The following is a 15,957-nucleotide window of genomic DNA, read 5'->3' on the forward strand; positions in this document are numbered from 1 at the left end:
GGGAATCGCGGGGCGACTGCAGTGTGTCGCGGGGGAGGATTATTATTTAAATTACTCTCTCTCTCTCTCTTTCTCTCTCTCTCTCTCTCTCTCTCTCTCTCTCCCCCCCTCTCTCTCTCTTTCTTTAGAAGACATAAAGGGTTAATGGGTTGAGAGCGTATGACACGCGCGTGCCTACCCCGTGCCGCGCCGCGCGGCCGCGGCGCGCGGCCGCGAGCCGCCCGCGTCAGTGTTCTCGCGCGCGTCGTACCGTGCGGATCGTTCCTGTGCCGTTCGCTCGTCCGCGAGGTGCTCCGCTTACGTAGCCGTGTGTCTCTTTCTCTCTCTCTCTCTCGAGAGAGAGAACAGCACCCTCCTCCGTCCGGCAGTTCGATACCCGGTCCGGTCCCGTCCGTCCGTGATCTCTGGATCCATCGACTCCGTGTGGGATCTCAGGTGAGCCGCCCGCGGCGAGGGGAGAAATTACGGCCGCTCCGGTGCGAGAACGTGACACCGAGACATTCCCCGGACGTTGGAATACGCGGGCTCGGAGCGGGGGGGGGGAGAGGGGTTTTTTTTTGTAAACGCCGCTGTAGGTTAGGTTAGGTTACGACAATTTGGTACCGTAAGGTAATTATACGAGAAATTGGGATTGCCGATTGGATCTCCTGTGTCAATTTCGTTCTGAATTATTCGGACGGAAAACGCACGCGCGCGGAGAACGTGAGGTGAAATTGTTTTAATTTCACACAGTCCGTAAAAAATATCCCGGGACTGGGAAAGATACGATAATTGAACGGGGGGGGGGGGGGAGGAAGAGAGAGAGAGAGAGAGAGAGAGAGAGAGCTCGCATTTATTTTCTATGAAAATTCTATCTATTTACTTTCTATCTAACGATTTCAAATTTGCACGCGAGAAGATAGATTCGATATACGCATAAACTAAGCGTTTCCCTGGGATAATTGCCACGATTCTTGCCCAACAAATTACACATATGGTACATATTTCTCTCTCTCTCTCTCTCTCTCTCTCTCTCGCTTTCCCTTTCTTTTTCTCGTCCGCGTCCTAGAATACGCATCGTAGAGAAACTCTGTTATTAACTCGCTTATTTCTCATCTCGAATGTATTCGGCGAGTATTGCGGCATCCTCCTGAATTACACCGGCACGCAGTGACAATCGTTATTAGTCCGTGCTACATAATATATGCCACGACTCCGAATGTTTACGACCTTGCGGGAATCCTTGGGATTATTTCCACGCGGGAGTCACGAATGCGAAATGCCGAAATCCTGCCCTCTCTATTTCTCTCTCTCTCTCTCTTCTTTTCTCTCAAGCTACCGCCGCACTGTGCACGATTCGTAATGCGCGATTCGTGAATCGCACAAATTCGCTGGGCATTCGTCATTGTGTGTTACATAACTTGAACGACTTTTAATTTTTACCTGTCATTAAAGGAATTGTATCACAAGTCTGCAATTAGTCAAATCTCCGCATTAGTACAAAAGCCACTATTCTCGTCAAAGAAACCGCCAGCGAGTCACTGCGAACGGCGAGTTGCACACGTCGAAAATTGACAAATAAGTACACGAATCACGAATCGCGCATAGGCGCGGCGCTAGCTTCAGGCGAACGCGCGAAAAAGTACCCACCGAATTTAGGAGTTCTGTGAAACGCGGGTGAATTGTACGCGAAGTTTACGCACGAGGTACCTTACGTCGACGGAGGAGCTCGTCGATGTCCGGATATTTGCGAAGTCACGCCGGGCCGCTGCGAGAAACTAACGAGCACGGAAATACGGAAATGCATATTTCCGGGGAATCGAAAATTGCGCAAAATGTAAATTGCACGGAAAAATGCGTCGGAGATGGATTCGCCCGGATATCGAGAAACTTGCTCGTCATTTCCTTAAGCGTAAGAGGAGTTGTAGAATTAAAACGCGAAAGGAAGGGGGAAGCGAGGGGGGGGGGCGAGAGATCGTGTAATGCACAGGGGAATTCCATTTGCGAGGAACCCCCGATTGAAACAGAAAACGGCAGGTCGGCTCGCAGATCGAGCAGAAGGATTAAAAGGCTGGGAGAGACCGGGAGAGAGTCGCGAAACCGCGCGCGGGTCGCAGCGCGAGGATTCCGCTCGCGGATTGTGTCCGCGGGGAAATCGATGACGGATCGCGGCGCGCGTTTTCTCGGACCGACGTCATCGTCATCTCGAGGATGAATATTTCATCTCGCGCGCGACGACCGTCCTGCCCGAACAAGAGGGAAAAAGAGAGGGAAGGCTGGAGAAGGGACATATTAAATTATGAATATTTCATCGACGGAAATCATCCGCGAGCGATTCCGCGTCGCCGATGGGACGCTCTTCCCTCGGATTTTCCACCTCGTTCCTTCCCTTTTCTCCCGCCCCCTCCTACCGCGCCCTCTTCTATTTCATCGCGTCTCTTAAAGTCGAACGCGCAAAATGGCTGGCCCATTTCGCCATTATCGGAGCGTTGTAAAAAAAGAAAGAAAGAAAGAAGAAAAGAGAGGAAAAGGGATAAATGTGTATAAGCGCGAGTATTGAACGGTACCGAATGTCAGCGGCAAATCGGAATTTATGTCCCGTGCAGATAATTCACGAGTCGAGGCCGAGGGTCCGCTGCAGCTCGTAATTCGTTGTTAACTCTTTACTGCGCGTGATTTCCGTCAGGGCGCAAATTTCTTTCCCCTGGACCCTCCCGCCCCCGTCGCCATCCCCGACACGCGCCATATGTTCCATCTTCGTTTGCGATATGTTCGCGCGACTCCAGAGCCGTTCTCCACTGCTACAATTTTCACGAGGTATATCCCGAGTTCAACCGACATTTAAAGGCACGAAAGACACGAGCCGAAACGTAAACGGCTGGTTATATTGAAGATCAACTAACCGAAATGTAGCGGCTGACGTTATCTCAAAACGCCCGGCATTTGTCTTGCCGCGAAGCTCGTGGATTGTTGATTCATAAAAGTTCTCCGAATCCGCGAATCTTTTTTTATTACCTTTTATTCATTTTTAATTCCTTTAACGAGATGAACTCAACACCGCGTGATCGAAATTAACGCGTTATACGCTGAATTTATTGACGTTCGGAAATTAATTCATAAGTTATATTGATGCGCGAAAACGAGCTGCATATTGTGGTTACGTGTCTTCCTGAAATGGAAACCGCCGAGGTACTTTGTCGGGGGGGCAAAACGGCACGGCGAGCAGTGAAAGGGGTTAAAGAATAGTTTCCTTCCTTTCATTATTGCAATGAATATGGGCGCACCCATATTCGTTTTTGCAGTCCCGCTTTTTTTGCGTTCGAAGGTTAATTAACGTCCCTGAGGATTTCTTTGACGGTGCGGGATAAGGGACCGTCATCGATGGATAAATAAAGCAAAAGGGCCCCGCCCTTTGAGGCGATAATTAAAGCTACGATGTAAGAGAGGAAGCGAATGGGAACAGGAAGAGCACAAGCGGGAGGGGCGGGCGGCTGGCGGAGGGGGGAGGGTGGGGGGGCTTTGAAAGGCAAGGATGTTTTAGTTCGCGGAGAAAAGAAAGAGATAAAACGGCTGCTTTAGAGGTGCGTGTGCGCTTTTTTCGCGCCAATTTACAGCTCGTGGAATCCCGTTTATAGAACTAGTTCTATAAGCTTCCCTCCCCGGTTTCGCTGGCCTTGAAAAAAAAGAAGGAAAAATACCGCGTCGCTAATAAACTCGCTCCCGATATTGCACGCGCGTTATCATCATTAATATGCCTGTGTGCGAGATATGTGTACTGGAAGGACAATATATCCTGGCGATTTTCCCCGTGGGCCCGCGAGTTTTAAACGTCCAGATAGCTCGGCGGTCAACAACGAAGGGAGAAACGAGAATCGCGGTACGCGATAAAATTTTTGACGCGAAAAGATCGCGAAACGTATCCTCGATCGTTTCTATTCGTCAGCGAAGAGTCCTCGGGCTCGTTTCCGCAGAAAAGATTCCCGGATCCAAGCTATTATAATATAATTTTAATCTCTATTATAAAACAGAATTGTATGGTGACAATTATATTTATTATTGAGAAAGAAATAGACGATCATACGCCTCCGCCGATAAAGAAATCACCAGAGCCGCTTTCAACTTTTCTCGAAAACGGTTCTACAAAATGATTTGAAATTCTTACAGTCGACGTCTTATTAATAGAGGAACAAAGCGATTCTCCGCGTTTTTCCTGATTTTGAAAAAAATTATAATTTTATTTAACAAAATCTGCACTTTTTTTTAAGCAGGAAAAACGTGGAGGACCATATTGTTTCTTTACTAATCCGTTCTACTGTAAAGCTGTTTTCGATAAAATTGGAAACGGTTTTCATGACTTCTTCATCGGCGGAAGTGTGCGATGTTAAATGGAAGATTCTTAAATTTAGAATAAAACAATGTTGGTGCGTTATAGCACATCGAGAGAAGATTCCTGTCTTCTATAAAGAGAATTTCGCTCTATCAGCTCTGCAGCTCTTTAGCTCTTTCTTCTTTTCACTCTTCGCTCTTTCACCCTTGCTCTACAGTGCTGCATAGCTTATAGGGATGCAGCGTTACAGAGCATTTTTACATTTCTTAGTCTAAATGCAAGAATATAAAAATTTGTATATTATTTCGATACAGTAAGTCAATCGTGTATTTAATTGGAGAGAGGAGAATACGGATTATCGGTATTAATCTCAATATTGTTTTATGTTTTACTAAATGAGGTTGCGATAAGTTGAAATATGTCAGGAATGATTTTGTCTTGTCATCGGGAATCCTTTCTGAGTGGGCGATTGCCTTTCTCGATGCGAGCTCCGCAAATTTTCGCGAAATTGCCAGGACGCCCTCGGTCGAGAGGTTTCATTCACGGGATCGCATTGAAATCGCGACTGCCGAGGAATGCCGCTCTGCCCGGCTCTGTCGTAACGGTTGTAGAACGGTCCCGATGTCCTGCAGGCAGGAACTCCCCGGTTACACCTGCGGCACGCAGGCGTAGGCGCGCGTTGTACGGGCGTTATGTTAATACCGACGTGTATGGATCTGTCCGCTCTTTTACATTCCTTTCCTTTTTGTCTTTAACACCGCGGACCAATAAGTTTCAGAATCGCTGATCCGTAAAGTGAGGCAAAAAATCCTTTTCGAGGAACGGACGTAATAAACGCTGGGGGAATGGTCGATTCAGGAGTAGATAGAAAATCAGATCAGGGAGAGTGAGATCACTTTTTATCTTTTTAATCATTAAATATGGATGTTATCTTTATTTACTTAATTTTATTATCGGAATTATCCAGTATATTAATACATAATTTAAAATCCATATAAGTATAATATAATAGATAAATTATATATATATATGTAAAACTTATATTATTTTTAAGTATTTATATACTTGACAATTTTATGTCAAATTCGCAATGGCTGAAATATTTTCAAAAAGAATAACGTCAAATATTTTAAATAACAGATTATTTATGTACGACGGTCGCCTTGTTATTAGAAATATGACAATGTCATTGTTATTGATTAGGATATTAAAGATTAGCTAACCGATCTGATTAGCTGTATGCTACGTATTCCTTAATCAATTACTCCTCGGCACTGTTTACGCTTCCGTTTATAGCGCGCATAGTTTATGCAAATGTTTCGATAAGTCAGCCCGGAGAAAGCGGAATTAAATTCCCGGTGGAGGAGGAGGAGGTGAGAATGAAAGAGGCGTGAGAGGGTTACGGGTTGTCGACCGCTCTAATAAACATATTCACGGCAGTGATGTAACAATACCGATCTCGTAACGAAGAAAGTAACGCGGCGCAAGTTCGATGCACCGATGCGCGTGATTGATAGCGCGTTATTCGAGCTGGTCGGCTCCGAACGCGATTTCGACAAACAATGATTATCGTCGAGAGTATTCATATTTAACAGGCGTGTATTTATCCATTAATCTGTTTGACTTTCTACCGGTGTGTTTATAATTAACAGCATTAATTATTAAATTAATGTAATTTATAACTAATATACGCACGCACTACCTGCACGTACAGTAGTAGAGCGTTGGCGCCCATGATACTAACATATTATTTTACACGTTATTAATTAATTTCGTTATTATTACCCGTTTTAATAAATATGTATAATTTAATAAGCTAGTGGTAATTGTACGTGTGTATGTATTATACATGTCATACGCTTTACCAACCTAATTTAATTGCGATTAGCACAAACAATAGAAAGGCCTTATGCGGTCATGCTGGATCTCTTACAATTAATAACATTATTTTGTTTTCAACGCAGCAAACTACGATAACTTTTGATCTACGGTCGAAATAGTGTACGGTGATGGACCGAACAAGGTTGCGACACTTTTTTTTATGAGTTTAGGAATGAGTATTTAGATTTGAGTTTACGGTCCGAAACATTTTAAACTCACTAAAAAAAAGTGCCGCAATCTCTCCGTCCATCACTGTACCTAATTAAATTGATAATCAATTTGAGTAGTAATGCTAAATAAGTGTTTTTTATAAACGAACTGTAAAGACTTTATCGCGAAAAATATTACCTCGGCCAGGAAGAAAGACGTGTATGCAAAAAAATATTAAGATCCAGCATGACCGTATAAGGCGCTTCCATTACTCGCGTTATTGGTATATAACGGTCGAGTGCACTTATTACGGTTATTTATTTATCCGCTTTACCCTCGCTCATTGAAAATCTTCGTCGCCAAGAACTATATCGGGCGGCGGCGATACCTTGATATTGGCAATCGAGCGCTAGCGTAGGGTATCGATATTTTAAAGCGTCCCTAGTCACGTCCGCCTGTTAAATTCGCGAAAGTTTGCAGAGCGCGTCGGTGATTAGAGAGATTAAAGGGAAACATTTTATCGTAAACGATTCGAGAGAATTTAATTCGCTTGAAAGCTTTCGGGGTGAGTGAGCGTTTGCGAAGTTGCGTCGGCAAAATTCGCGAACGAGCGAATTCGCGGGCGAGAGAGGGAGAGAGAGAGGGGGGAGGAGGGGAGGAGAGAGAGCGAGAGCGGAGCACGCGTTTTCGATAGGCCGCGTTGAATTTTGCGGCGCTTTCATCGTTTAATCGAATCTTCCGCGCCGCACTGAGATCGCGATCGAACCGCCCGCGCCGCCGTATCGATCGACGCGATTTAAATCGATCGAACGCGCGCCCCGCCGTAACTCGCAACATTTCGTTGATCGAATCGAACGATATCGTTTGATTACGCATTTCGAATGGATTGATAATTTCGGTGGCCTGGAACACCGCGCCAGCGTTCCAGGGACTTTTGTCCGCTCTTTATTTTTTCGGAATTTATCCGGCGAAATTTAATTAAAAATTACGTATCCCTCGATTACGTAGACTTTGAAGATACTCCCTCCTCGCTCTCCTTCTTCCCCGTCTCTCTGTTTCTCTTTTTCTCTCTCTCTCTCTCTCTCTCTCTCTCTCTCTCTCTCTCTCTCTCTCTCTCTTTCTCTATCGATACCAATTTAATATAAAACGTGAAAAATAACGTGCAACACGCTGACAAATTACTCGGGCCGTCGGGATTATTGATAAAGTTTAAACAGCCCGGTGAACTTTGTGAATTCGGAGTCGCGTGGATTAATTTATGAAACGTCAATTTATTAATTAAGCACGCCCGGCCGGGCACGGTGAGTCGAGCAGCCGCTTTATTATTAATCGGTCTATTATGTTACATACGCCCGCGGAGTCGCAGCGATTGATATTTCGTTTGCAGTTTCGCCGGTTCACTCTTTCGTGTCTCACACGTGACACCCCCACAATCGCCGCTCGTACGCGTAATCGTAACGTCAACGTCGCGTGCAATCGCAATTATTCGCGCGGCGTTTTACCCTCGGCGTCCGCGCGCCTTGCTAAAATACACGCGAATCCGGCGGGAGCGTAACAAATTATACGCGTGCACGCGCCAATTTCTCTTAATACATCACAATAGAGCTCGGGGATATTTTTTTCTCTTCTCCCGATTTTTCAGGCAGTCCGTCGAGCGAAGAACCGTCTATTTCTGTCAGTGACAGGCGCGTAAAGTAATGCGTTATCGAGTTATCGCCACAGCAACGCTTTTAAGGAACGGAATATTCGTGCGCTTTACGTGATTTCTCTTTACGCAGCTTACATAGAAGAGAAATAATTGCCGCGAGTCTATTGGTGCGTGAAACTTTTATAATTATACTTTTGTACGCGGTTAACGAAAGATCCAGCGCGCGCGAGCGCGTTCCTCGATCGCCGATCCGTGAACAACTTTAACACGCGGCCAGTAGATCCGCATCGAGAGAGATAAAAGCGGCGGAGTTATGCGGCTCTCCCGTGGCCGCTCGCGCATACCGGGTGTCCTTGCGGAATGAAAGTACTTGGGAAACGTGACCTCTCCCGTTCCATGTATGAGTAATATACCTAGCTTGCGCTTAGCCTAAGCAGCGTTTCGAGATTCCAGCCGACCGGTCACAATCGAGCGAGGAATGCGCTTTTCTATTAGTGATCATTATCATAAAAACATAGTAATAGATAAATAGCTGGGTGGATACGCGGAGAGAAATGCCAGCGAGGTCGAAGACCCGCGAGAGAATTCACGGATTTGCGTATTTTTCAATTCACCACATCCCGGATCTGCGCGTTATCGAACGTTCATCCAATTTAAGACGCGGCGGAGTAGTTTGAATATCATTATAGTTATTACTAATTAACGTCCAACTGAAGCAAGATGTTGATTAACTTCAAAAGTAATTTCGTTCAAAATTTTTTTCCATTCATTCATATCAATTCATAAATACGTATGGAATGTCGAGCGTTTTGACCTAACTTGACATCCTCGGCAACGAGTCAGAACATTTAGCTTGAATTTTAACACAACAAGCAGTTTACAGTTTAAAAAGTGCCGAATCTCTGGAGTTCAATCGTGGTTTTTAGAAAATGTAAAAGTATGGCAAGAACGCGGGGAAAAAAGTTGTATCAACAAGATCTGTGTCAATGAAACCTTAAAAAAAAGATAAAAGAAGACGCCAAGTATTAGTGTCATCCAATCAAGAATTATATAATTTAATTATTTGGATATATTTTATTAGAAAAAAAAACATTTTATCTTATCTACAAAAGTATCTTCTCTACAAAAGTAATGATATCATTAAATTGTGCCAACTAAAATGGATATTTATACAAATTAGATACTTAATTATTTTAACATCTGTGTAATTGAAATAAAATCGTTGGAACAACATCGGCATTAATAAATGAAAAGTATGAGATAGTTGTCGCTTAAAATTTAAATCCATAGCAAGTACAATTGAGTGAATTATTTATGCTTGTGGCAGCCCGTGACGTTTAATTCAGGCAGCTTTATTTTTTTTTCTAATTTAACAGCATTGTTTTCCGCGGAAGAGTCTAGCAATTAGTCGAACAATTAAATGTTGACCAAATTAAAATAAAATTGTATTATTATTAATATTATTACATATCGCGAAACTATTGTTTGCCGTTATTTCATTACCATCGGGGTAAGAAACGATCGACTTTCAAGAGAGATTCCTAAGATTGTTTTATCGAATCGACTTGTACGCTATGTTTATTTTAGTGAACATCCGCAGAATTACGTGACCGTCTAATCCTTGCCGTTCTTTTTTCCTTTCAGATCGGGAGAACGCGATAATATCGAGCGTGCGTCGCGATCGAGCACGGGAAAAGCGGGACGGCCACGTGAGATCCGGTCTTGGGAGGACGGGAAAATATGAGCATCTCGTGAAGCCGGGACAAGTAGAGTTTTTATCATGGAGACCGAGGAACTCACCAGGCTCGTCGACGAGATTTACAAGGTAAGTGGCGAATTCTTTCCACTTATCGCAGATCGATTGAGCGCACTTGCTATGTGAATGAGCGGCTCACGAACTCTTCGAAGATATCACTAGGTTCCCAAAATTTCAAGCTTATCGGTCAACACAAAAATTGTACGTTTCCACGTAACTGGGCCGTGTTCAACGACACATTGTTGAAAGAATTACGAGAGGAAAAGTTTTTAACCAATTGTTTTAAATTTACAAATCATTGCGTCAACATAGATATGCGAAGGCACAGTGGCAAATGACCGAGCAATAGTCAGAGCATGAAATTAAACTGAAAGTTAAAACGTACAAATATAACGAGTCAATGTTATAAAGATATATAATATAAATTTATTAATCCACACTGAAAAAAAATTTCTGGTTGAATATGGACGAATCAGATAATTCCTTTAGGATTTACCAGAATTCCTTTAGGATTTACCAGAATTTCTGTAGGATTACAGGAATTCTGGTAAATCCTAAAGGAATTCTGGTAAATCCTAAAGGAATTATCTGATTCGTCCATATTCAACCAGAAATTTTTTTCAGTGCACGCTTGATGGCGTGAATTTGGTTTGAGATGTCCACCAAAAACCATGCTTGTAGTCACCAGTATAAAAATTAGTATATGCCTCTGCTTACTTTGTCTTGAGATAAAAACGAAAGAAATTATCAAGTTGAAAAATGTACAAAATTAATCAATTGGAAGGAAAGACAAATATTTCTAATTATCGTAATTGACGAGAATCTTTAGACGTGGTCAAGCGTTATTAATAAAGAACGAAAGTCAATCCGTCTTCACTTCTGCCTGTTACGAAGTCGTGCGGTAGACAATTTTCTCAAAAAGGTCAAGAGCTGTCTAACAGATGTCTAACAAGCGCACATACTCTCAATTATTGAACGGTTATGCCCGGATTGGCAAGGAAAATGCAAATCTCACGTTGAATTAGAGAAAGTAGTTGAAATAAGCGCAATTCTCCGATCATCGAGGAATGAAAGTGCGTTTACGTTGCGCGAGGACGCGTAAGAGTCGAAAGGACGATTGACTCTCTCGAAATTTTACTACTTCACTCTGGGAACAAAGAAGACAGTTAGCAACTCATTTTGGGGCCCGCAATTAGTAATCGAACTATTTGGATTGTTCGTAACACTCTGGGAAAAATTTTGACCGATTTTTTTTTGTAGTTAAGCAATTTAACATTTCGGTCAGTGCCTCTTAAGTGAAAATTATCTTTGCGCTACTGAATATAGACAGAACTAATTGAGAGAATTGATTAGTATTACTTAAAAATCTTGGATACAGATAGAATGGCTAATTGCGATTTTTAGTTACGCGGGGTAAAATTCGTAAAAGATTACAGTTACGAACAATCCAAATAATTCGATTACTAATTGTGGGCCCCAAAGTGGGTTTGCTAACTGTCTTTTTTTTCCCCAGGGCACTCGAAAGCCTTGCCCGATAAATTGCACATTTTTGGGGGGGATCGTTCACGCGATTAGCTCCGTAATCCCGCCTTAGAATGTCCGGCGATAATTATCGCAAACGGTATCCGGCTACGGTGGCCGAACGACGCCTCGTTACGATCTCCCGGAGATCGCATCGAAATAACGAGGTAACCGCCGGTTAACCCCGTTATCGCGCGGCTGGGAGTTTATGGGGTCCCGTCGCTGACAAGCGAGCCCCGTGGCGCGAGTATATCACGCTGTGCGCAGTTATGTTTCAGCAGGGTTATTCAAGCCAGGTGTACCGGGGGGAGCGAGAGGGAGGGGGGGGCAGGGGGTGCGCGCCCCTGCGTGGATATTAATTGGCTTCCGATCTACACGCACTCCCTCTTGCGCGTGCCATCGGTTTTCGGTACAGAGGGTACGCTATTAAGTACGTCGTTGTCTCAGTTGAGAATGTCGTTGTCTCATTTCTTGGTCAATACCATAACATAGGACAATACCGATGAGACATTCTGAGAACTAGGGGGTGTATCCAAAAATTTGTTTGAGTTTTGACCTTACTAGACTTTTATTTAATTTCAAAGAAATGATTTTAATTTAATTTCAAAGAAATTTCTTTACCTTAACCAAAATTTGATTTGATCGAGACCGGAATTTCTAAGAGAATTCATATCTATTTCTTCAAATCTAGCAAATGTCTTAGTACAATAAAAATTTAGCAGATTGAAAGAAATGTGATTTCAACGTATGCCATTTGTTTAACCTAACTAAATCTTTTTTCTGGGTGCTGCCTCTTGTGTTTTTTTTAAATATCAGCTACTGGTTTGAGTAAAGAAACTTAATATGATTAGCCACACACACACTTCTGGTGGACGTAAAAGTGTTTTATCGGTACTGGAAAGTGATTCTTAATACAACGTGCACACCAAACGTGATTAAAATATCTCTCAACGTTTTCTTAGATTTTCGAAATTTTTATCTTTTTCCTCGACACTTTAGGTTTTACGTATGTTTAGAAATATTTTCTTCATAAAATGAACCAAGGTATATCCCCTATATTTTTTGTACCAACTTAGTAATCACTCTGTACATGTATAATTAATTAATTTTGCAAAATCAATAATGGACGGATTAATTTCATCGCACATACGTACCCGCCTTAGGCATACAGCGGTTATTATGAACTTGGCATGGAAAGTACACGAAATAAAGTACTAAATATTTGACGAAACCTCAAATACAAGACGTGCCATGTTAAAATACGAGGCGTCCCCTGCGGAGATGAACTCCTCGACATATTCTGAATCAATTTTGACAAGATATGATACGATTGAAACTTATGCAGCGACTTAATTAGCATTAGCGATCGTTCCATTCTGGTTTCTATCTGTTTATAACATTGCACTTCTCCCTCGGCGCGCAATTCCGCGAAAAAGTTCCGCCAGGAAGATTTAGAAACTTCGTTTACACATTTCCGTGAGCGGCCGTCCTGCAGGAACCCTCCCCGCAGAATTTCTCGCGTATCTCCGCGTCGATATTTTGATCATTGGATCGCGAAATCACTCGGCTTGGAAAGCGTCGAGGGACGAAATATCTTTCGCTCCATTTCCACGAAATGTCTGCCTTACATGAGGCCCTCTCCTTTTCCCTGGGCCCTAGGAATCAGTTAAAAAGGAGGATACGTGTTAACGATCGGCCAGTCCACGTGGCTTAACGAGGTCGTGCTCGTTATGCGTGTTCATTAGGGCGTTCATTACGACCACTTGTCGTCCCCGAGTAAACTCGGAGTCCTTAACGGCTGAGAGGATTAATTTTTAATATATATATACATATATATATCTTTTCTCCTCGTAGAGGGGAACTCGACGAGGAAGCACCCGCGGTGAATTAATCTTGTTTTTTTCGCTCCTGCCGTCGGAGGAAAAAATTCATTAGCATGTCGCAATATGGCGCTATTCGGCGCAATAAGCGGCGCGCGATCGCTGATATCTGCGTTTCCTTTGCTTCTTTTCTCCCCCTTTTTTTAATAAAGTGATTTGCGTCTCTCTTTCTGTCGTTCCGTTTGATTTATGATTGGCGGAGCGACGTTCCAAAGGAAGAACATGGTCGAAATGTGAAATAAGGTTTATATAATAATAGGTTAATATATGTATACTTTTTCTTAGGATAAATTTACATAACAATAATAATATTATAATATGCAGAAAAAGAAAGACATGATTTATTGTGATAAAAATTATGAGAGTTTTATTGTAGTTATAATAATACGCACGTTATCTGATAATATTATAATGTGCATTAGCGTCTCGTGTAAAACGTGTGAGGGCCGATTTTTCCAACCTCTTGGTAAGCTAGTACTTAACTTATACGTCTATTTTTGTTTAATTTGAAGGAAAAACAAAGACATAGAATTTAATATTACCAGGAGGTGGGAACAACCGCTCCTAAATCATGCAGTTAATAGTGTGTCGTAGTAGTAGTGACTTCCAAACAGTAGCGTCATGATAGTCCGGTCCTCCCCAAGTATTACAGAACAAAAAGATATTTAAAAGTCAAGCTGACATAAAAAAGTAGTCATTTCTAGAAGGTCAAAATGCTATCATTCCACGCTTTTGGAACATAATTTAACTTTCTTATGACTATATTTTGACCGTTCGATCATTTTCGCCGAGGGAACGCCGAGAGAAACAAATCAAGAAATTATTGCAAGTAGTATTTCATGAAAATGTACAATTTTGCAAAAATTAGTACAAAACTTTGCTAGTTTTAAAAATTTGAGAAACAACAAAATCTTAAAGAATCAAAACATTTGCTTACTTGTAGAGTATTAAAAAAATTAACAAAATTGTTCCAATTCTAGCATTTTTATGTTGATTTTTATAACGCTTTTTAAATTTACGTAGAAGTTCTTAGATTCTGGCTGTTATATTTCATTTTTTTTGTAGACTTTTGTAGAATTATTTCCGGCAGGTTTGTGCTGTTCGCGAATTCTTTTTCACATAGCATGATTGATCTAACCCAGTGTGATATGGGTTAGATAGAGATTAATAAATTTTGTTGTTTATCAAGAAATTTGTCAACAAATTATCAGTAAATATGTTTATGTATCATTCACATTTATACTATTATTTATTTGGTAAATGTGGAATATTATGCTATCTTTCTGTCCCAGTATTGCCATAAATAACAAAAATATGGCAATTCTTAAAAAGCGGGCCCCTCTCTCCTGGATTTACTTTACATTATAAAATGTAAATTACCTTATAAGTTATAAAAATGATTAGAATATACATTAAGGGGCTCTCTTACGCGATTATGGAAATGACTCTTTAATTTCGAGGAATTTACAGCGCTTTGCGAGTATCGCGATTTATTAAGGAATGGCCGTAGTTTACCTCGAAGTATGCATTATACATTAACGTAATCGGAGAATGGGTGCGCGATTTAAATATTTCTTGCATTAATCAAGCCGGGCAACGACGAGGTTCATCGACCGTAACAACGTTTTTACAAAATGTCTTCCTCGAGTTTGATTTATCTCAGCGTTGTTGCAACTTCCCAGATTTACGGCGAATGCTTAGATACGATAACTTTTGATTTGCGATAAATATTATGACAACGAGCGTCGTACATAATTCGAGTCGACGCAGACAAAGCAGAAAAAAAAAGAGGCGAGAGAAATAGCCGATCGATCAACGAGCGCGCCGTAAATCCACGCAATTGCGCGGTATTCATATGGGGAACAAATTCGGCAATTTACTATGAAATTATTTGTGTTTTAACGTTTCGACCTCGTCGCGAAAAAAATATTCGAAATTTTACGACCGATTCGGGAAAAGGAAAATCCGGCGCGGTCATTCCAATCGCTTTTAATATTATTTTAGCGTCGTGTCGTAAATTTTTTCATACATTATTAATAGCGTGTTTGAATCGAACGCGGATAAATAAAAACGCAATGAGAGGTTTTAATAAAATGATATTTGGAGAGCTTTGTTTATCATCTATCTATAATGTTATTCCTTTATTTATTTATGTTATTAGATATGTTTTTCGTTTTGTGTGCATATTTTTCCCCATAAAGTCACAAACGTTTTTTCCTTTTATGTATGTGTATACAGTGTATCTGTACGTAAAAAATTAAAAGAAGCTACGTAAATTGTACTAAATTTTTTGCGTAGAAAAATAGAGGAAAGCATCCTATTATGAGATAAGGTCCTAATATGGGATAGTAAGGTGTCTGTTAAATTAATGGGCACCATCAGTCGATTCCAGTATGAATTTATTGCTCTTGGAGCGAAATCTGTTTAGTGAGAAATTCATTGTTATATTGTGTAATCGTTGCGAAAAAAGGCTTGTGATTGAAGTTAGGTGTTAAAACCTGCTATTTCATATTAGAAACCTATCTTATAGTAGAGGACTTTCTCTATTTATGGCCGGTATTCATAGTCAGTTCAAGACCGTCTTGAATTTATCTAAAGATGCAGTACGGAGCATTTCATTGATTCTGCACTTTTTGCACTTTTTGCATCTAGAACTGTCAATTCATGAAAACGTTTGTGTAATACACAAATTATAAGACTTATGCATACAGATCGAAAGCGTCCCACTATTTAGACTAAATCGGAGAACAGCATAGTATCATTGAAACTAAGTTTAGAAGCCTAAGAAGAAATCTATTCACCTAAATAAGTTATA

At 41.5% G+C, this 15,957-nt stretch overlaps 1 protein-coding gene across 1 annotated transcript in view; it reads left to right on the plus strand.

Moving 5' to 3' along the window:
- The first annotated feature begins 9,442 nt into the window (after nucleotides 1-9,442).
- The window catches only part of LOC105561455 (trichohyalin), a 92,825-nt gene continuing 86,310 nt past the window's right edge, over nucleotides 9,443-15,957 (plus strand). Inside the window, exon 1 of the mRNA XM_012011450.1 lies at nucleotides 9,443-9,810. Within this exon, the coding sequence (XP_011866840.1) occupies nucleotides 9,766-9,810 (45 nt within the window). The 5' untranslated portion in view covers nucleotides 9,443-9,765. The remainder of the gene's footprint in view (nucleotides 9,811-15,957) is intronic.

This window comes from Vollenhovia emeryi, unplaced genomic scaffold (genome assembly GCF_000949405.1).
Source record: "Vollenhovia emeryi isolate VEMERY1.0 unplaced genomic scaffold, V.emery_V1.0 DF939207.1, whole genome shotgun sequence".
Classification (NCBI taxonomy): domain Eukaryota; kingdom Metazoa; phylum Arthropoda; class Insecta; order Hymenoptera; family Formicidae; genus Vollenhovia; species Vollenhovia emeryi.